Raw genomic sequence first — 23954 nt, 5'->3', positions numbered from 1 at the left:
AAGAGCCATTTAAAGCAATGGTGACAGCAAAACAAATTAAAAGCAAGTTCTGCAGTTTTTCTGTCTCATTTTAAGTGAAGACTTTATATTTGAAACTTCATTATAGTTACTATATAGTTCATAAATTTCCTAGGCTGAGGAAACAATAACCAAAAAACATCTTTCCGACAACAGAAAACAAACGGAAACTGAAAAAATAAAAATAATGAAGATATTATGAAAACGTGCAGATATCAGCTTATCCGATGGGGTTTCCTAATTACGCGCGTAATAGAAATTGCATTTGTTATCTCAAAACACCACATAAAAGCTGGTCTTCGAAAATCAAGGCACCTAAAAGTGAACGCTTCAATATCTGCGTAAGATTTTGCAAAAAAAGACCAGCAGAAAATAGCCAATTACTCAAAACTTCAGTTTCGTTTAGCTACTCAGCTCCATACTAAGATATGATAGTGAGAAGTATGTCAACATGCGGGATTTTAAAAAATAGATAGCAAAAAAGCTTAACTCACAAAAAAGCGTTGACGATTCACTTAAGTTATTGTCGAACTTGCAAAACTGATCCCCGAAAATAATCCCCAGCGAAATGAAGATAAGAACCGAAATAGACTAAAATGAATATCAAGACACTAGACAGTAAAATCTAAAGAAAATGAAAAAAAAAATTGGAAAGTTCCTCTCAAGAAAACCACCGAGTTTCTTAAGCAAGGCAACAGCATATACTTTATAAAAATCTACTCGCGCAAGTCTGATCAAGCAGGTCAAGGCAACCAAGGCCAAGCTTAAAATTTTACGACAAATAATTGCAAGTTCAAGTCAGTAGCAAGTAGACAAATGTTCAAATCGTCTCCTCAGAATTCATGATACAGTTTCAAAGAGAAAACTTGTCAACTAGTGGAATAATATTAAAATCAAAATAAGAAAAGACAACAGCCAGGTAAATAAGTAGTGTTGAAATGAGGACAGAAGAAACTAATCGCAGAACTAGAATCAGAAAAGGTCTAAAAAAATCTACACTAAAAATACATGGAAAACTTATGAAAAGTTCGTACACCAGTGGACCTTCCTTCCAAAGTTGAAAACCCTATCAGAACAAATACCTAAACCGAAGTGCAATCTACTTTAGAAACTTTGTTAACATCTTTTCCTTGATGCACTTAAAATTTTACTTTTTTATTGATTATCTTTTTGATAATGAAAAGAAAAATGATTAAAACCTAATTTTAACGTACCCCAGCATTACACTGTCTTTTAATACTATTACATTATGAGCTTAAACAGTCGGAAATAAAATAACAATTTGAATTTAGCACTTCAAGTTTCTTGTGGACAAAATACATACAAAGCTCAATTCATGAAATCTTTAAAATATTGTAACACAGTTGATTTTTTAATTAACATTTAAAAAAACGGGGGTGTGTGAGCCACCCAATGGACGGAAGAGTGAGCCCCACTATGAAACATCACAGCATCGTATGTAAAAATACCACAAAAATACATGCTCATAGCATTGTCAAACAGAAACAAGGCACTATAACTCTTTTAGAGCTGCTTTATATAAGTTAATTTGTTATGAATCTAGTCTCCCTCCCGCACTATGTCACTACATGAATTATCAATATCAGTCGGCCGTTTGTAACCGCGACACCCTCTGGGGCATATGATAGCGCTGAATAGGATAGGGCATCTGATACGCAGAAGAGCAAAACTTATTCTCGTGCGTACTTACTTATTCCTGACTTAAAAAAACAATTAACCTTATTTAACAAAAATGGGTTAAAATTAAATATTGATTAGTGGTACTTGACAAAAGATGATTGATGATACATTAAAATTATTGATGACCACCAAAACTTATTCACAGTAATTGAATTGCAACAAAATCAAGTCAATTACTGAAAAAGACACCAGATAATTCTGCAAATCAAAGACACAAGACAACCAAATGCTTAAGAGCAGCATGTTAGAAAGTTCCTCCGCAGAAAACCAACATAGAAAAATAAGCGATGACCACGTATCCTAACCAAAAGAAGGACTCGATCTTATAACGCTTACATTAGTATGTTCTATTAAGTATCTGATTACTCAATGTTTCAGGTCTTCGGATGCATAGTAAATTCGATGTTGCTATACTCTTTGTAAAACATTTGTGCACAATTTCAATTCATCGTCTATCTATCTATCTTTTCTGTTTGTCAACCAACTTTCATTTCTATCAACTCTTCTTCATTTCAAACTTCTTGGCAAGACAACTTCCCTATTTTTCAGGTTCTATCCAATAACATTTAAGCATTTGAATAGAATTATAACAATCTTTTTATCCAATCAGGATAAACTATAAAACCACACATTCAATGATATCAATAATCAAACAATGCAATCTATAATAATCTATAATAATATGTTGTTATTTCGCTCATGACACTGCGCCTGGTTTTAATGAAACTTAACTACTAAGTTTAGCAATTTCAAAAAAGCATAGTAAATTCGTATAGGCAATGACACTGCGCCTTGTTTTAATATGAGTAATTTACGGGTGTAGCAACTATATTAAAGAAATCCTAATAATGACTAAGTGAAATGCTTTGTTCATTTTCCATGAATAGCGTTCAGTCTAATTGATTTGTTTTACACATGCAGTCTTTCGCTCACAGCCATAATATTAGTTTCGATAGTTAGCTGAACTGAGTTCAGGGTTTAATTTGGAGAGCAATCTGCTCCCACAAAGATTGCATAGGATTTTGTTCTTCGTATTGTGGTGCTCTTGCTGTAGTATTAGTCACTAGTGTTGCCTCCCTTCGATCTTTCTCATTTAGCACAGTTTTTTCGAAAGTCGGTCCCTTGAAGCTTTAGGAAGTTAAACTGCATGTCACTGATAACTATACTCGTCTCGGCTGAATGATAGTTCCTCCGGCAAGAATTTTTAACATTGTACTGACGTCCGTATTTGTTTATCAAATAACCAAAGAGCAATTGTAGGACAAGAGAAATAAGAAATGATGTGACACCAATGGCGATCGTTATCTTCCATGTTCAGCTATCTGTGAAGCGGTTTCTCAAGCTTGGTCTAATGGTTTTCATGTCTCCGATTATCGGTTCAGTTAACTCGTCAAGACGATCGAATGATTTTCGGTGGTAGTCTGGTACATTTGCCAATTCAAGTTGTACTTTTTCAATAACCTGTTCTCTTGCTTGTGTCAAAGTTGAGATATGTGGCATCTCGTTCAAAGATGGTTTTTAAAATAAAAGTCGTAAGGGATCCGCAAGGTTGACATCGATTCTAACTGCAGTATCATTTCTACATGAGAACATGCCAGCTCTTAGTTCCATGAATCTTGTTTCTATCTTTGTCCCACATTGTAATTCTATCACGCAGGTTGTACATCCTGGCACGGTTTTTCGTTTCAAGTGGTTATTATTCTTCATTTCACTGAGAAACATGTCAAATTTGTCAGAAGCTGAAGTGATTAACCATTTGCCATTACCCAAGTTTTTAGCTTTCTCTTTAACAGGAAGCTTCACAGTGTTTATGTTATAATTCTGTAGAGCCGCAAACTGGTTTCCGATGAGAAGAGCTCCAAAACATGTGTCTTCTCCTGTCCCAAGAAAAAAACCATTTGTGCACACTGAGAAACTGCTTGATCCAAAACATGAATCAATTTCGGGTTGAGATAGAAGAGCAATTCCTCTGGTTGATTCAGCAATTGCTATGTAATCCACTTCAGTCTCATATTGAGAGGCGTATCCGTCTATATCATTCGTACGGAAGAGGTATCGTGATGGCACGATAAAGACTGAGTGCAGTTGACCCCGACGCAAAAGGTACGGCGAGACGAAAAATCATTCCATAATCTTCTACCACGACATTTGTCAGCAGTTTTGTTTCATAATAAGTAAGGATTTGAGAGGGAGGTATTGCTAACGTTATTCGATCATCCTCTTCTGTCTGTAGCTAAAGATTGAAGGATTTTGTTAAGTATTTGTTTTGGAACCAAAGCCATTGGTATGAATTTATTAACCATCGTCATAATTGAGTTGAGTATTCTTAACTTGTAAGAAAAGATAGCAATGCGAAAACTCGTGATTTCATTATTAAGTGCCAATAGAGAACTTGCTAAGTTTGTTTGCAATTTCAATTTCTGGTCTCGTGGAAATATTGTGCGTAGAAATATTGTGTGCAGGCCATCAGTTTCCTCGAGTTTGAGTTTATGACATCTATCGCTTTATTCAGAGTACATGCGTGTTTTATCTGCGTTTGAATAACTTGCTTTTGAGTTTGTTTAACGTCTTTCAATTGAGATGCTACGATAGAGGATTTGTCATTAAGTTTGCTTTGAACTTCGATCCATAGGTTTTCATTTTCTTCAAGTTTTTGTAGACCAAAATCATTGTCATCCCGTTTTTTTGTTGTACCACCACAAGATCCAAATATACTTCCAATCGAGCACGCGATTCCTGCTCCTGCTGTAACAGGAATAAGAGCTCCAAAAGCAATCAAAGGGACTCCACGTCGGTTTCCTTCAAGTGAATCATTTCTCATCAATCTTTCTGAAAAATCTGTTCTAAGTCTTGCAGATCTTGACGTGCAAGATGAAGCTCTTTCTCAACAAATCCGGACAAGTAATCAAAATTTAATGAGCTTTCGGTGGTAATTATATAAATCAGGTTGCATCTGTATTTATCAGTGTTCCAAGACTGTTCTAACATTGAAGAAATAATTGCCAGTTGAATATCAAGACTATCGGGCAACGAAGGAAAAAGAATTATGAACTCTACATTGATAAACTTTTCTGCGAGTAACAATTTCTGTTGATAAACAAATTCAATGCCATTGTGCAATCAGTAGATAAAAAATTATGTAAAGTGTTTTGGAGTCCATTTTAATTAATCATGAATAAATCTTTTCATTATAACTAGCATGAATTTTCTAACTAGGAAATTGAAATAACAGCAGGACTTAAGCTTTTGCTTCAGTTGGCCAGACAAAAGCAATTTTGACTACCTACAGAAAATAAACAAGGTTGACGTTAAAATTATTAATTATGCCAGACTAGAAACTAACAGAATGCAGTCATCCCAATGTGGGAATTACTTCTATATTGCTAATACAGCTCAGAGGAAGTAAGAACTTTGCTTTTAGTCTAACAAGCCTCAAGGAGGAAAGCAATAACTTACAGTGAATTGGAAATGTTCCTCAAAATTGTTTTCTGTGAGTCGAGATATTTAATTATAAGCTCTAGGTATGACAATGTTTTTACGCTCGAGGCATTAATTAGTTTTGATAGGCATGAATAAAATAAGTAAAGTGTAAGGTGTTCTCAAGGCGCAGTGATAAAATATCTGGTGAAATTTGTACTAAATAACTTTGCTTTCATTTTCAGCTCTTCACTTGTAATGTATAACTTTTAAAGAAATACGACTCAAACAGGTAATGGTTTTTTAGATTAATTATGCATGTCATCTTTCTGTTCGCCGTACATTTTTGTTCAATTTTCTGTTGTACTCAAACTGAGTATGACGCAGAAACGTTGGTTCTGTGTTGTCAAGGCAATATGTCCTTCGTTGAGAATGGCGTTGTGGTGTTTTCAACTGACAAGTTGGAGTACCCTTGTGAGGCTTCAATTGCTGTTGGTGACGGTGACTCTTCAGTTCTGGGATGGGTGATCGGGTTAATTCTCTGCTTTGTAGCTGGGCTCTGTGTATTTCCAGCACTATTTGCTCTAATAATCAAGTGTCGTTACTAAATTTTTAAATGAAGTTTTTATTAAAGCAATTTAAGGGACATTTTCATTTTGCAAAATTAACTGACAATAATTTTTTTAAAGATCAAATGGCAATTACTCGTTGTAAGTCAAATTTGCAGGATATTCAGACACGAATTCGGAAGTTCAATAATGAATATAGAAACCCAGATAAGTTAAAATCGATTGGTTGGCAGCCAGTACCCGTAGTCAATGTAAATCAATCTACTAATTGGCTGCAAGTTACCAGTGAATTAATATCTACAGGATATTTTGAAATATGTGGAGAACGATTGGGTGAAAACTCCCATTGCTATATCAAATCATCAGTTATTTGAGCTCAATCCGGAATTTTTTTCTTTATTAAATAATGTTAATAGCGAGTCTGACTTTCTTAAAAAAATTTATAAGCGTTTTAATTTGCCATCAAAAATAATTAACGGTGGACGAGAATCTCGCTTGTATTCAAAACTGGAGAGTCCAGAGGAGAGTTTACGTTGAGGTTCATGTTGTCATAGTATGACTATGCAAGATCTCGTAAAGTACAAAGTTAAAGTTCCATCATGTTTAACGGAAACAAAATGCGATGCTATTCAAAAAAATTCTTGATGGACTCATGGATATATTTCAACAGGAGGCGATGATTCGATCTCAGTAACTCCGAATGGGGAGAAATTATATTTTAATTGCACGCCTAGTGTCCATTCTGTTAATCTCGAACAAATACGTACATTTGACGATTTTTCAAAATTTATTTCTGATGGCCCTGAAAGTTCAATAATTCAGAAAAATGTTTTCTATTACATTCCAAAACCTGATTATATTTTGTGCCAGCCCAGTTTATGTGCACATGCAGTATTAAATTCAAGCGTTGGTATATCATTTGTGTGGGGTTGGGAAGCGTATAACATGAAAGATTTGAACAGGACTAAGCGTACACTTAGAAGTTATGGAACGGGAATTAGACATGAAGGGGTTTAAATCACTTTTGAATTAAGCTGGAACTGAAGGCGCGCTTCAGATAAGCCAAGAACTGGACAAAAGGAACAAAATTGAAACAAGTGGTTTAACATTTGTATGCGTTTACACAGTCCGGTCAGTCTACTGTATCAAGTGATAATTCTAGAATAAAGCGTGGGCGAAAACCGGGTATTGACCGTGCGAGTAAACGAAGGAAAAGAAGTTTCCGATTTCCAGCCAACAAAGACAAATACGTTGCAAATCCAGCTAAGGAAGCAGGTTAATCCAACAAAAGAATGGTTAAATATTTAATATTATAGTTTATATGTATATGTTATTTAGGAAAGTGGATAAAACATATCAAGAAATTCTCCTCGCGCGAATGTGTGGCAACTTGTGCTGAAATTGTAACTAAAAGCACAGCTCAATGTTACTGGAATATACTCAATACCTGGAAGTTACAGCCAGTATGGATATAGCTGTTTCAAAATGGCTTCCAAGCACATTGAGTCATGCAGAAAGGCACGATTTCCTGTCAATAAGGTATTACAATAGGTTCTAATTATTTACCCCTTTAGTTCTGAGTATATGCTATGAAACATATTATACACCAAACGATAGGTAATGACAAGGTGAACAACGCTGTGGATGTAGATTTTTCAATTTGTCTTGAAAAGGAGATTTTTTATTCTTATTAGTAATAACATGTATAAGCATGGTAAATGATTATGCAAGTTTGAAATTCCAAACTGTGGAACTAGTGAATAACCAAGATATTCCTAATTTGCCTACGGTTAAATTGGAATGGCTTGCGTATATTGCTATCTTCTCATTGTTTCAATGTAGTGTTTTAAGAATTAAGGTTTCATTCTATGAGTCACTTCTTTGCAAGAGTTAAGTTTATTTGAGGACAAAGTGTAGCAAGTAAACTAACGGAAAACATGAATGCTAATAAAGCTAAAGAAGATTGACATAAATAAGTAATTGTAAGGAAAGAATTCAATTTAATCTTGTCTTTAATATGATAATTCAAGAACTATTTACCAGAAGCAAAAAAAACTGCGTTTGTTTTCTTTGACGACCATATCGGGACGTAGTATCAGCAACTTGAGGTCCAGTTTTTGTTATTTGTTCTACTGGTTGTACGACCGAGTGTGTTTGTGTAGGTTGAGAGAATGTCGGAGAGGTTGATGGTTGTTAATCTGTTATTTTTGTTTGCTTTCGTTGCTCACGTTTTTCTTTTATTAACCTTGCTAAATTAGACGTTGGTGGTTGCATGGAAGTAGAGGGTTGTGTTTGCGTTGGTGACGATGTTGCTGATGACTCTGAAGTTTGTGTATTATATTGCTCAAGTGTTAGAAATTGTGGCGATGTTTGAGAGCTATTTGTAGATTTGTAGATTAGGAAGTTGTACCTCCGGGGCTGTAAGTGCTTCCGCTAAGGGTAATGCTGCTGGTGTTGAGGTAGGGTCTGATTGTGGCAGTCTGTTGTAGAAAAACTTTTGACGTTATGTGTGGTGTATTTCTATCATCTATAGGAAGATAAGTTGTGTTTTCTACGTGTGCATCAAAAAGTTAGGGTCCTTTATTTGCCTCAGAAATTAAGGATCTTCGAGAAATTTTTGTTCATGAACATCATCGATATCTTCAATTTTGAATTGCGGTGTAAATGGTTTCAATCTGACTATGAACAATTTGTGTATAATTTGTTTTTGTTTTCCGAATTAGGTAGTTGCTTCTTGTCAGAACCTTTTCAACACGGTAGATACCTGTCCATTTGCTTTGTAAATTCCCTAATTTCTCATGTTCTGTTGTTATTAGAGGATGTAGTAACATACATTAGTCATGTACTTTCAACGGTAAGGCTTTCGCTTTTCTATGATAATAATATCTATCTGTTAAAGGAAGCAACTAAAATTTCCTTGGTTGTAGCAAAGATGTTATTTAACTTAGTTTGTAGATCACTAACGTAATCAAATTTACTTGAGTAGTTAGGCAGTGTTTTGTTGTTGAAACAATGATCAATAGGGTTTATTGGTATCCTGCCATGAAAAAGTTGGTGGGCATCCGAGTACTGTATGATAGCTTGTGTTGTGTTGGAATACAGCCAGATCATCGTATTTATGCCAGTCATATTTAATTTCCGCTCTCATAAATCGTAAGTTATCGTTTCAGTGGTCCATGAGATCGTTCAAGAAGGCTGATTGTTTTGGCGTGTTAAACCGTTGCATGATTTAGTTTAAATTCAATCATTTCTGAAAGGCTTTGGATTAGTTTTGATGTGAACACTGAACCTTTGTCTGTTAGGATTCCTGATGGAATGTAGGAATGTCGCAAGAACCATTGTATTAAACTTTTAGCCACTGTTTCAGCAGAGGGCGATGTAATTGGCAGAGCAAACATATACTTTGAGAAAACATCCATTGCGGTAATCACGTACGAGTAACCTCCTGATTTTGGAAGTCCAACAATATCAAATTGTAACAAATCTGCAGGAAAACTTGTATTAGATGTAACTGGGTTTAATGGTGGCGTCAAGTTTTCATGTTTCGGTGATTTTATTTGAATACAAGAGAGGCAATTACTAATATAAACAATTAAAAATTCAGTAAAACAAGGAAAGTAATATTTCTTGCGGAATTCAGTAATTGTTTTTGAAATGCCTAGATGACCTTTTAGTTTTGAATTATTAATACTAAAAATCAGTTCTTGCAATTCTTTTGGCACAACATTGTTTTGTGAAATTTCGACCTGTGTGATCAAAGAATTTTCGATAAAGAATTCCGTCATCAATTACTAATCTATTGAGTTGTTTATGATATTTTTGACAATCGTAAGATGAATAAGTTGTATCAGGCCTAGTTTTGTTCTTTATCCAAGCAATTGCTTTTTGAATATCCACATCTTTTGTTTGTTCTCATTCGATACTCAATGGTGTCAGTTTTGATTCTAAGTTCATTTGATCTAACGGATTAGTTGTATCAAGCGAGTTGATTAGCGCCTCTATTGTAAATTCATCAATGACGGTATCAATTTCGGATTCCTCAGTTTCAATTACAATTGTTGGTATTTTGAAATTGTCTTCAAATTTTTTGTTGTCTTCTATAGGCGCAAATTTGCAAAGTTGATATTTGGGCGTATTTTTCTGAAATGAAATGTTTATTTTTCTCAATGGTATTTGATTTTCTAATTTTAGTCTCATTTTTGAAGCTGGATTTAAATTGATTCGTGACAAGTAATCTGCAGCCCTATTTGCTTTTCCAGGGATGTGACCAATTACAAAATTAAAAGATACGATGTATTCTACAGCATTCCATAGATTTCCAGGAATGACTTTCGCTTGAAAAGATTTAGTCACACTTTTGTCATCAGTCAATACCGAAAATGGCTTGTTAGATAATCCCCGTAAGTAGCGTTCAAAGGTTTCAAATGATAAGTAAACGCCCAGAAATTCTTTCACATAAATAGAATGCTTGAGTTGATTCAGAGAATACGTGATCTAAAAGCGACTGCAGCATACAATTTTTCTTTGGGTGTATTTGAGTGATCATGATAATCATCAATCGGTAAGATATATCCTGCTGCATAAAAGCTTGCGTCACATACAAGAATAAATTGAGAGTTTGGTTTGGCCATTTTCAGTGATAATTGGCAACCTTGATTCAAAACTTGTTTCAATATCTCAATTCTTTCCGTGTGTTCATTTGTGATAATTAATTCTTCGTTTTTGCGTAATAACTCGAAAAATGAGTGTAATTTGACTGCTAAATTAGGTATAACTTTTAGAAAATATTGAATAAAACCAATAAATTTGCGAACTTGTTTACTGGTTTTCGGCATTTCAATGTTAAGGAATTTCTGACCTTTATCCTTATTAGGGCTCAGGCCGGTTTCCGTAATGGTGTGTCCAAGAAACTGAATCTGAGAAATGCCAAACTGGCATTTTTCCATTGACCACTTAAATCCTGATCGTTCTATGCCTTTAAAAATTGCAACAAGATTTTCCAAAAGTTTGTTTCCATCAGAACCACCGTTTCCCAAGTCATCAAAATAGACAAAACATTGATCATTGTCTGCACTCGTTTCCAAGTGTTTACTAACACACCAACTGAAAGCCATTGGTGATCTGTTAAGTCCTTGCGCTAAACTTTTGAATGCAAAAGTTGTTCCAACGAAATTGGAAGCTAACAGCTGTACACTCTTTTCATCTGGCATCTGCATTGAGAAATAAGCTTGACAATCCATTTTCGCGAAAATTTTTTTCCTGCTAAGTGTCCGAGGCATCAGACACTGTAGGAATAGGTGAATTGTTATTAGTATAGTCATGTCGAAGAAGGTGGTTAATCCTCCAAAGATCAATTAGTATTCCTAATTTCCCTGAAGATTTAGTTGTGCAAATATCGGTGATGAAGACTTTGAAAAAGGGAGTGTTGTAATAATGTCATAGTACTGCATTAATGTAAGTTCTATCAGAAATTCATCGCGTAGATGTATTGGTGTTGTAGGGTTCGATTTGTATATTGGTTTATCATTTTCTGGCGTCAGTTTTACTAGACAGTCAGTGTTTTTTTCCAAGATCCAGTCTGTTTCGCGCAAATATCTGATGATGTTTTACAAGTAAGTCGTCTACTTTGTATCACTCCACTTTTGTAAAAACGGAATCATCCCAGTTGAATTTTTCCAAAAATTGTTTTCTGTTTTCCTCGCTGATTGCAGGATCCAAAACTTCTAGTTGTTTGAAACGTTTTATTGTATTATAAATGGTTTTTGAATACCGTTCAATTTGGACGGATCATTGCAATCTTCTGGCGTAGCTAACCAAAAATTGTCTGAAGAGTAATTAATCCTCGGTTGAGTTGCTTCATTTTCAACAATCGTGTTTAAATCTGTATGACAGTCAATTACTGATGGATATATTTGTAACAAATAAGATGCTTTTTTTGTGTAACCAATTGAAACTTGTCAATGCGGAAACACCGTTATTTTGTAAGGCTGTAAGTTAATTATTCCAACTTTGGTTCGAAAGTTAGAGTCAAATGTGCTAATGGAAGACATGACACACAATCCAGATATTCGCTCAAAGAGTAATGACGGTTCAATAATTCCAATAAAATTTTGTAACGATGGGTGCGTTTTTTTCAACTTTACAATCAATATCTCTTGCTGATTTGGTAATATGGTTATTTTGGAAATGTTTGCCAATACTATATGTCTTAGTACTGATTTGGATAACTAATGTTGTTCAAACTGAGCGTAATATCAGGTAGGTGAAGCAAACCTCTGTGAGGATGCAAAAAAAAAACAATTCTTTTTGAAGAAGGGCATGCCTAGTAATGGTGAGTTCATTTCTTTCAAATCAAGGAACTGCTCAATGAAGAATGTGCATCGATGTAAAATACGATTTCAACATTATAAAGAACAGACAACTTTTCTCCATTAGCTAGTTTAACAAATTTGGGAAATGAAAAACTTGAGGATGAAATATACTCTGTTACTTGTTTCTGGATAAGTTGAAACGATTTGAGAGGCAGAGCACTTGAAAACGCTCCAGTATCAACAAGAGCATCAAAAAAAAATTTGGGGAATCTCAATTGTATGTAATAAAGTTTTTCTCCATGCAATTGAATGGATAATGTACGGTTAGTTGTGATTATTGATGAAAGTAGAATATCTGACAGTGGCTGTGCTAGTTTTTTTAGTTTCCTCTGCAGTAATTGAAAGGGATATTTTCCCCACGCTGAGCAGATTGTCTTAAGAGACAATCACGGTGCATGTGACCAGGTTGACCACATACTCGATATATGACAGGGTTAAACCTAGCTCTATAGGTTTGACCTCTTGTTGAGCTGTACTGTGACCGCGGGAACGAGTGTCTAGTTTGTCCATGTTGCGGGTGAATAATTATGATTGTATCGTTGTCAAATATTGTTGCGATTGTTGCTGTTTCTTCTTTCTCTATTTGATCCACCAGGGCTCACTTGTCGAACAGTTTTGTCTAATTGCGTTATCTGTTGTCCAATGATCTTCTGTGTTTGTGCCAGATCTTTTTGAGCTTCAACGACTGAGTTTAGTACTTGTGTCAAGCTAGTAGATGGCTGAGTACACGAGACAGCATTGAATGCAGTCGAAACAGAATCTTCAGGTAATGATTTTCAAAACTAGTCGTTTAGAAACTTGGGAGCGTGTCAACTGTATCTGGTCGCATGAGTAGCTTCAATCGCAGCTGTGTTGGCATTCCTGCTATAAAGGAATCTCTAATTCTTCGAGTTCGCTCGCCTGATCTATCTACTCCTCCAAAATTAGCAAAGGCGATGTTTGCAAGCTTTGTTAGGTCTGTTAAGAAATCTTCTGGTGTTTCTTTTGAGGTATCGAATTTCCTTTCTTGAAATTTGAAATTGTAGAATTCAAGTTGATTTGCACTAAAATAACGTCTTTCTAATGCTGTCGCAAGGTCTGCTTTTTCTGCCGCTGGTAGTTCACGAAAGTAGCTGAGTGCACCACCTGCTAAATGAAGTTTTAGAAAATCAACTTTACCTGCATCTGGGATAGGCGCGAGTGTTATAGAGCTCCGGATTTGCTCTCTAAATACTCTGAAATCTTCAGTTGGTCCTCCAGAAACGGGATTAATGTGAACAGCTGGAGCTGATTGGCTTGTAGCTAGACTTGTTCTTATTGCGTTGGCAATAGCCGTAGTTGCTGCTGCTACATCAGCCATTGTTAAAATATAAAATCAAATAATAAATTTCTAATAAGTCAAGATCGCCTAATGAAGAATTTGTTACATAATCGTTTATATAAGAAAAGTTTTGTGAGGTGAGACAAAATTAGTAGAATTTGTTCGTTTTGTAAGTCTTTTGATACAATCATTGCTATGACTTGATAATAGGGGTCTGAAAATATTGCAAGTGCTATAGCATTGCAGTCAGGTAATTTGAAGAACGTTTGTTAGGGGTGGAAAAAGTAGAAAAATTATTGTTGTCACTCAACGAATCGTAAAATATATCTATCAATCTGGGCGACATTATTTTGCAAGATTAGCTAATTTTCAAGAATGGTCAAGTTCAATAATTGTGTTCGTTTTGTATAGTGAGTTAAAAATAGATTCATAATTTGAATGAGATTTTCGTAAAATATAAATTCCCACGTGCAAGGTTGAAAAATTTTCATAAATTAGGTAAATATCAAAAGTGTCAATGTTAATGTGAGAAGAATTGAGTTTAACAATTTTAGAATTTAGTGCGAGTAAAATATTACTTAAAATGTGCGAGTAAAATGTGCTTATAAAATCAGGCATTTTTATTTAGCCACTTTTAACTGTCACCATCTTATAACGCTTACATTAGTATGTTCTATTAAGTATCTGATTACTCTATGTTTCAGGTCTTCGGATGAATAAGGAATTCGATCTCGCTATACCCTTTGTAAAACATTTGTGCACAACTTCAATTCAGTCTATCTATCTTTTCAGTTTGTCAACCAACTTTTTTTTCTATCAACTCTTCTTCAATTCACACTTCTTTGTTATTATTATTATTATAGTTTTACGCACCATTTATAAACTCAAAAGTGCTTTCAAAATCAAAATTTAAATAAAAAAGTTTTCAGCTTTTTGCGATAATCCAATTCATGGGGTAGTGGTTTCATCTCAAAAGGCAACTTATTCCATTCGAAAGGAACAGCAAAACTGAAGGATCTTCGCCCAAATGCAGTTGTGACATTAGGAACCTTCAAATTGTATGCATATTGGCATCTAGTCACCTTATCATTTCGGAAAACTAATGCGCCCAGATACATCGGAATTTTCCACGGATGGTGAACTAAGCAGTGACCAAAAAGTAGAATTTTGTAGAGGATACGTTGTTTCATGGGTAGCCAATGAACCTCTTTGATATAATTTGCTGTTGGTGAACCAGGTGATAACCTAAAAATGAGACGACATGCTGAGTTCATTATACGCTGTAATTTCTGTATAATATTCACAAGTAGTCCATAGTACAGTGAGTTGCAGTAATCTAGTCGCGAGAGAATCATTACCCGAACTAATTCGATCAACGACTTTCTGTCGACTGTATCTCTGATGGAAATTTTTCGCAGGAAATAGTAACATCTACGGCACACGGAACTAACTTGTTTCGCATATGAAAGTCTGGAATCTAAGTTGAAGTCAAATAAAGTAACATTGTTAGAAAAATTGGCATCCGTTGGAAGTTCAATATCGCAATTTAAACTATTCCTTCTACTAACAAACATGTATTCAATTTTATTCGAGTTTAATCGGAGCTTAGCACCACTGAACCACTTTTGGAGAGTCGTAAGTATCAAATCAAAAGCCCCCTGATTTATCGAAGCATGGTAAACAAAATAGATAACAGTGTCATCGGCAAAAAAATGATAATTGACATCAAGATGTTCAAACAGAACTTCCAGAGGAACAAGATAGCATGAAAAAAGAACGGGACCTAGAATAGATCCCTGAGGAACACCCGTTTTTATAGTTCTTGACATCGAATATTCACCATCAATCAACACTTTTTGAGATCTACTACTCAGATAACTATTTAAAAAGCTAAGCACTTTATCTTTGAAACCCAAACTTGTTTCAAGAAATGAAAGAAGTAATTCATGATCGAGAGTGTCAAAGGCAGCTGATAGATCAAGTCCAATATAAAAAGTGCTCTTTGTCCTATCTAAATTGAGGAGCAAATCATTTGTAACCTTAGCCAGCGCTGTTTCTGTAGAAAACAACTTCCTGTAGGCACTTTGGTAATTGCTTAAGAGACTATTCTTTTCAAGGTGTTCACGCATTTGTATGAAAGCCGCCCGTTCTAATAGTTTTGAAATGTAACTTAGGCTCGAGATAGGTCGATAATTGGAAAAATCTTCATTGTCAGAATTTGCTTTCTTGAAGTGGGGCCTAACAATGGCCAGTTTAAAGGACTGGGGGAAATATCCCGCCTTCAGCGAAAGATTAAGAAGTTTCAGGAGGTCGAGAAAATAATGATCTGAAAATGACTTTACAAGATGTGTCGGAATGATGTCCAGTGGAGATGTACTGTTTGACGACGCCGAAAATAAATCTCTAAACTGACTTATCGACAACACTGTGAACGAATACATTGAGTTCACTTCAGTTTTCAGAATTTCTGGACCTAACGCAGTCGGAAACGATGCAATAATACTTTTCACTTTAGATATAAAGAACTCGTTGAAGTCGTTTGCAAGCTGTTTTTTGTGTTTCGGGAGCTGTTCTACATCTTGACAAAGAAGCAATTTTAATGTGGCAAACTTTTTACGGCTACAATTTTCCATCAACGCATTCTCTATGTACAATCTACGCTTCTCTAAGAATTTTTCAAAATACACATGGGTAACATTTTCGTATTCAGATTTCAGTACAGATGATTTCGACTTTCTGTATTTACGCTCTGCTTTTCTCTTCTTTCGTTTCAATCTCAAAAGCTCATTGTCAAAGAATGGGCATTGATGCTTAGTAAATGTTTTTATTTTGAGTGGTAGAACGGAATCAAAATATTCTCCTCAAACCTTAGATACATATCCCATGCTTCATCAATACTTGAGTCAACATCGAACTTTAAGCAAGACTTAAACAACTTAATAAAACCATCAGAGTCAAACTTCCAATTTCTATACATCAAGCGTTGTTGAGATTTGCGTTGTTTCACACTGCTGAGCGAGAAACAAATAAACGAATGGTCCGAAGAAGTAATGAAGCTATTCGATTTAATTGAACATTAATTGAAATATTGTTTAACGCAATAATATGGTCAAGAATCCCACCACTTCTATGCGTTTTCTCAGAGACGTACTGAGTCAGGCCGAAATCTTCAAAAAATGAGTTCCACACTTTTGATGCATCGTTATTTACATTCAGTGAAATCTTAAGATCACCCAGATCAATCTTGTCAAATTGTAGCCTTTTCTCTTCAACAAGAACAGTAAAGTGATTAATGAAAGATTTAACATTTAATCCAGGTGGTCGATAAACAGCGATTACTAAATAACTGGCAGCCCCAACATTTAAAGAGGCATAACAGCATTCAAAAAACTCAGAGGTAAACTTTTCAAAATTTTCCAAATGGATATCATATTTGTAAAAGAGGCAAATTGTACCTCCTCTTTTATTCACTCTTGGTGCACTATAGGAAAGAAACCCCGGGACAACACTGCTTTAGAATAAAATCAGCATCTGAGTTGTTCGTAATCCACGATTCTATAAATACTCCCAAACTAATTTCATTTACTGCCAAGAGGGCATTTACATCTTTCGTTTTGTTCCTGATAGATCGTACATTATGTAGACAAATGTTAAGTTCTGTAACTCTTTGTTTCGAACTCAACTTTCTCCTGATCAAATTTAAATACACAATGGAAGGCTTTCAGGCGAGCCTCTGACTTCGAAATTTGGCGAATGTGAAGTAGTTCGACGTTATTTTCTATACAGTACTCCTCCATTTCTGATGCTGTTATGTTCTGACTCAATCGAACTACATATAAATGACGACGCTTCGGGGGCTTTCTGACACCCTTGATGACTGCTGGATTGGTGTTCGTTCCCGTTTTTACCTCCTTAGTTGATCTTACTTTTCTCTGTACAGTTTCAAATTCAAGATCATCCGCTTTTCTCTTTTTGTTAACTGTCGCACTGTGATGACTGGATGAGCTGTCGTTTCGATTCCTGCTGGGTCCACTTTTTTGCAGCTTTTAGAAAAGGGAATTCCGGTTTCTTTATCAACGCTATCTGATTGCGTAGCATTGTCACTTCGCGGATCAAAGAATCAGCACAATCGAGTTTTTTCTCAACGGCCGTAATTGTGTCCAGCGCAGATAGTTCTGCAGTAAAGCTAGGAGTACAAACACCAGTAGATCATTCCCGTTTCTCACACCCGTTTTTATAGTTCTTGACATCGAATATTCACCATCAATCAACACTTTTTGAGATCTACTACTCAGATAACTATTTAAAAAGCTAAGCACTTTATCTTTGAAACCCAAACTTGTTTCAAGAAATGAAAGAGGTAATTCCTGATCGAGAGTGTCAAAGGCAGCTGATAGATCAAGTCCAATATAAAAAGTGCTCTTTGTCCTATCTAAATTGAGGAGCAAATCATTTGTAACCTTAGCCAGCGCTGTTTCTGTAGAAAACAACTTCCTGTAGGCACTTTGGTAATTGCTTAAGAGACTATTCTTTTCAAGGTGTTCACGCATTTGTATGAAAGCCGCCCGTTGTAATAGTTTTGAAATGTAACTTAGGCTCGAGATAGGTCGATAATTGGAAAAATCTTCATTGTCAGAATTTGCTTTCTTCAAGTGGGGCCTAACAATGGCCAGTTTAAAGGACTGGGGGAAATATCCCGCCTTCAGCGAAAGATTAAGAAGTTTCAGGAGGTCGAGAAAATAATGATCTGAAAATGACTTTACAAGATGTGTCGGAATGATGTCCAGTGGAGATGTACTGTTTGACGACGCCGAAAATAAATCTCTAAACTGACTTATCGACAACACTGAACGAATACATTGAGTTCACTTCAGTTTTCAGAATTTCTGGACCTATCGCAGTCGGAAACGATGCAATAATACTTTTCACTTTAGATATAAAGAACTCGTTGAAGTCGTTTGCAAGCTGTTTTTTGTGTTTCGGGAGCTGTTCTACATCTTGACAAAGAAGCAATTTTAATGTGGCAAACTTTTTACGGCTACTATTTTCCATCAACGCATTCTCTATGTACAATCTACGCTTCTCTAAGAATTTTTCAAAATACACATGGGTAACATTTTCGTATTCAGATTTCAGTACAGATGATTTCGACTTTCTGTATTTACGCTCTGCTTTTCTCTTCTTTCGTTTCAATCTCAAAAGCTCATCGTCAAAGAATGGGCATTGATGCTTAGTAAATGTTTTTATTTTGAGTGGTAGAACGGAATCAAAATATTCTCCTCAAACCTTAGATACATATCCCATGCTTCATCAATACTTGAGTCAACATCGAACTTTAAGCACGACTTAAACAACTTAATAAAACCATCAGAGTCAAACTTCCAATTTCTATACATCAAGCGTTGTTGAGATTTGCGTTGTTTCACACTGCTGAGCGAGAAACAAATAAACGAATGGTCCGAAGAAGTAATGAAGCTATTCGATTTAACATTAATTGAAATATTGTTTAACGCAATAATATGGTCAAGAATCCCACCACTTCTATGCGTTTTCTCAGAGACGTACTGAGTCAGGCCGAAATCTTCAAAAAATGAGTTCCACACTTTTGATGCATCGTTATTTACATTCAGTGAAATCTTAAGATCACCCAGATCAATCTTGTCAAATTGTAGCCTTTTCTCTTCAACAAGAACAGTAAAGTGATTAATGAAAGATTTAACATTTAATCCAGGTGGTCGATAAACAGCGATTACTAAATAACTGGCAGCCCCAACATTTAAAGAGGCATAACAGCATTCAAAAAACTCAGAGGTAAACTTTTCAAAATTTTCCAAATGGATATCATATCTGTAAAAGAGGCAAATTGTACCTCCTCTTTTATTCACTCTTGGTGCACTATAGGAAAGAAACCCCGGGACAACACTGCTTTAGAATAAAATCAGCATCTGAGTTGTTCGTAATCCACGATTCTATAAATACTCCCAAACTAATTTCATTTACTGCCAAGAGGGCATTTACATCTTTCGTTTTGTTCCTGATAGATCGTACATTATGTAGACAAATGTTAAGTTCTGTAACTCTTTGTTTCGAAATCAACTTTCTCCTGATCAAATTTAAATACACAATGGAAGGCTTTCAGGCGAGCCTCTGACTTCGAAATTTGGCGATTGTGAAGTAGTTCGACGTTATTTTCTATACAGTACTCCTCCATTTCTGATGCTGTTATGTTCTGACTCAATCGAACTACATAAAAATGACGACGCTTCGGGGGCTTTCTGACACCCTTGATGACTGCTGGATTGGTGTTCGTTCCCGTTTTTACCTCCTTAGTTGATCTTACTTTTCTCTGTACAGTTTCAAATTCAAGATCATCCGCTTTTCTCTTTTTGTTAACTGTCGCACTGTGATGACTGGATGAGCTGTCGTTTCGATTCCTGCTGGGTCCACTTTTTTGCAGCTTTTAGAAAAGGGAATTCCGGTTTCTTTATCAACGCTATCTGATTGCGTAGCATTGTCACTTCGCGGATCAAAGAATCAGCACAATCGAGTTTTTTCTCAACGGCCGTAATTGTGTCCAGCGCAGATAGTTCTGCAGTAAAGCTAGGAGTACAAACACCAGTAGATCATTCTTTGATATTTGCAGCACTTGAAACTCTCAAACAAACAAAGTGAACAAATATCTTCTTACATTTGACAGAAAATGCACTCCGTTGTACATTGCAAGGCTCGTTACAAATATTGCAGAGGTTCGGGCGGTGGCGGCGGTGGTGGGGGCACCATTGTAACCTGGGGTAAAAGGGGGACTAAGTGAAGTGGCCGCTAGGGGCCTAAACTAATTAGTCAAACAAATGTGGAGAGCGCTCACACCAAATATTTGACTAAGAAAAATATTTAGGATGGCCAAATGTAGGGAAGCAATCGAGCAGATGAGGAGAACGCTCTCGCCAAATGCTTGATACCAAATATGGAATCGTAGATAAATCTTGTATAATATCTAAATAAATAAGTACAAGAAAAGTAGTCAGATACCAGTGAAACCTATCTGAGGTCTCGTATGGTTTGGAAAAGTCAGATACCAGTGAAACCTATCTGAGGCTTCGTATGGTTTGACAAGTAATAAATATGGCTAGACTTCGTATGGTTTGACTTCGTATGGTTTGCCGAGTGATAAATTGCAGCGATTATCGCAAAAGAATACCTTCCGCCGGAATCTGAAATCCCCTATAACTGGGGCTGCCCAAAGAATGTCCGGCCTCTATTGATCCAGTAAATGATTGCAATCAGAAGCTATTTAATAAGTTTATCACAACAATTAGGCTCCCAACTTCTTGATAAGACAACTTCCCTATTTTTCAGGTTCTATCCAATAGCATTTAAGCATTTGAATAGAATTTTAACAATCTTTTTATCCAATCAGGATAAATTATGAAACCACGCATTCAATGATATCAATAATCAAACAATGCTATCTATAATAAGCATGATCAAATTCTAATCTTGTTTGTTTGGTCATGACACTCGAAAAACCAATCGAAAATTCAACAGAGAACAGTTTCAAATTTAAATGAAATATGAAGCAAGAAATCTCTGTCTCCAACTTTTGGCAGATCTCGGTAAACAACATATTCGTTCAAGCTTAGTTTAATTTTTCGAGATCAATAAAAAGTGCCTCAAGTGATATCAGCACGTCGTCTTTGTTCCCATCAATCGCGTACAGCAAACATTTCAGTCCATAATGTTTGTTGAGATGTAGTTTGAATTATCTAGTTACGATTCAATTAATTCTTTTGCCAGATGGTCGCAATCACTTGCAGCTTTGGATGTTAAAACAAAACGATTCACAACGGACGAAATGCTCCCAACAACTGTCGAGGTTTGGTTTTGGTCTTATCTAGCTAATTATATTACAAACGATCAACAAAATTATAGTTGATAGCTTAAATTATTTTGAATTCAGTTATCACGAAGTTGTTGAAAAACATTTGCAATAAAATCACTTTAACTAAGATTCGCACTAAAAAACTTCACTACAGTCCAAAACAAATGCCACTAATCTATTATAAGATGAGATACAATTTTCAGTTGATTTCAAGTTTCTGAACAAAAGTCTGCGTTGGGAGGGTCCCAGACCAGCCAATATTCACCCAGTGTTGAGGGGTGGGGGCGTTTCTCAACTTACTTATTACTAACTTACCTGAAGCAAATTTACACTGTCCTCGAACTTCTTCCAATCGGCGAATATTTTCTCCATTAAATATCTGAAAACACACTAAGTTAAACAAAAACTCAACATCTCACGATGCGAAGTGCTAAAAATTCAACAGGAACGATTGTGCCTGCTGCTCAAGTAGATATATAGAGAGGGAGATATTAAATGGGGCGATAGGAAATTTGGTCGAAAGGAAAAGAATTTGGTCGAAAGGCCGAATGGGATATTAGCCGAAAAGGAGACATTAACCAGTGAGATTTGAGAACTGTGAGAATAACATGTTCAGCTATGATATTTTGTTGGGTCGCGCGTCCCACTTTTGTTTGCATGCAGCAATTATGTCGAGCAATTATTTCTTCACCTATGCCAAATATAGGCTTTTTCGGTTAGTATTCACCTTCTATGATGTTTTCTATGCTGCATTGGTTCGCTGCTCCTGAAGTTTAGAAGAACGCCAATTTAAGATTGTTTTACCCCCCCCCCCCCTCTCCGTTACAAATTATATGTTGTTATATAGCACGTTGCTAGTAAAGAAAACAAATTAAGAAACAATGAAGCATAAGATTTAAGAAATCAAGTATTTGCTCATAGCATCGTCAAACAGAAGGTGGATCTAGTATGTTCCGTCTGCTATTATGTCTGCTTGAATAAGCCGTCACAAACGTACATTTCAAATGCAATGAAAGTTGCTACTGTCAGAAAGACGGGTTGGCTATGGGTGCGTCCTTGGCAGTGACTTTGGCTAACCTTTGGATGCAATCGTGGGAGCCACAATTGAAATTACAGACACCTAAATGTAAAACCAGCGCACAATTTAGCACTTTCCACGCAAAATGTCAGCGAATCAGTAACACAGAAAATGATATCATGGTAAACCATTTCTGGTCGTGCTCATTCTGCCGTGAAAATGATATGACTGACAATATCCATTCGTCCGAAACAAAAGTTCTTCTAATATATATCGACGATATTGTTAAATATCTGTGCTAAGCTAATATCTCTTTTGTCACCTCTATCTGTTCTATATTGTTAGAACAGACAGAGGTGACACAAAAGAGCTGTTAGATGCGGTCAATAAACCTTCATCCAAATCTTCAATTTACATTAGAAACAACGGATGCCAAAAACAGCTTGACATTGCTGGCCATGTCAATTAACGTACAGCCAGGAGCGCACACTTTTTCGCACATAATATCGGAGACCATCAGATACTGGAAAAATTCTGAACTATCGCAGCTGCGCATCCCTTCAACATAAGAGAAGCATACTAGCCTAAATGTTGTGATAGACTTATTAAAAAGCCTCCACGTGCACCCGGGAGGCTATTTAATTCTGTTGCAGTTCATGATTGTAATTATTTACTGTTGTATCAGAGGCCGGACTTTGTTTGGGTAGCCCCAGTTACGGGGATTTCAGATTCGGGCGGAAAAAACCTTTATGCTTCATATTCGACTATTGCAAACGGCGTAGTATTTTAACGAACACTGAAGCCCTGACTTCGGAGATTAAAAATTTGGCGTAAGGACTCTTCGCAATTGTTCGAGTTTTGGTTACATTAGGTTATTCTCTCAGTCAACATTTGGCGCGAGGATTCTCCGCATTTGTTCGACTGACTTATTTATCTGATAGTTATTTGTTTAGATAAAAAGATTTAGATTATTCGTTTACGTAGGACTTATTCAGCGCTTACTGCAGTCTTCGGACTGTAATCTTCTGTCATAAACAATGACGGCCTTGTCCCCGAAGCCTCCCCCATCCGATCCGCTATGCAATGTGTGCAAGGGTATTTGTTCAGAACAAGAATGCGTCATCTGCGTTCGATGTATATCTAAATTTGGATTGTGCTTTGGAATTGCTCAGACAACAAGTTGCATTGGAATGATTTTTCGGTCTTGTCCGAGTTTTTTGCCTACTTTTACAATAGAGTTATCAGCCCTTGATCGAATATATGCTCTTGAAAATAAATTAGAGAAAGTAGACTCGCTGATTTCTGAAATTCAATCACTGAAGCTGGAGATAAATTTTCTGAAGAAACAGGATTACCCGTATCTTAGTGCTGCTTTCAGAAATCGGACTGACAGTATTGCTAGCGCTCGTTATTCAAAGAAAATGTGCTTTCCGGCAAAGAGTCTCACGATAGAAAACCAAAAGTTTCTAAGACGGGCACAAATATTAATCATCAGAGGGCAGTCTGTGCAATTAAAAGTCCACCTAAACGACGGCATCTTTACATTGGTCGTTGAGACAACTCTGTCTCTAAGGATGATATAGGAGAGTATTGCAAGAACAAGGTAGGTGTTATACTGTGTATCCGTGAAATATCTAGGGAAGAATTTCATCTGAAATTTTTCCACTGGGTAACCAATTTC

The 23954-nt window shown here is 36.0% G+C and overlaps 2 protein-coding genes across 2 annotated transcripts in view; both read right to left on the bottom strand.

Annotated features, from left to right (window-relative positions):
- The window catches only part of LOC142342955 (transmembrane protein 120A-like), a 241844-nt gene extending 221156 nt beyond the window's left edge, over positions 1-20688 (bottom strand). Inside the window, exon 1 of the mRNA XM_075394646.1 lies at positions 20666-20688. The gene's annotated coding sequence lies outside the window, so the exon portion shown is untranslated. The remainder of the gene's footprint in view (positions 1-20665) is intronic.
- LOC142342971 (transmembrane protein 120A-like) overlaps positions 1-23954 on the bottom strand; it is a 318405-nt gene that overhangs the window by 35465 nt on the left and 258986 nt on the right. The window contains exon 2 of the mRNA XM_075394664.1: positions 21571-21636. Within this exon, the coding sequence (XP_075250779.1) occupies positions 21571-21627 (57 nt within the window). The 5' untranslated portion in view covers positions 21628-21636. The remainder of the gene's footprint in view (positions 1-21570; positions 21637-23954) is intronic.

Source organism: Convolutriloba macropyga, chromosome 1 (assembly GCF_964194025.1).
Source record: "Convolutriloba macropyga chromosome 1, txConMacr16.3, whole genome shotgun sequence".
Lineage (NCBI taxonomy): Eukaryota > Metazoa > Xenacoelomorpha > Acoela > Convolutidae > Convolutriloba > Convolutriloba macropyga.
This window is presented reverse-complemented; position numbering and strand designations above follow the sequence as displayed.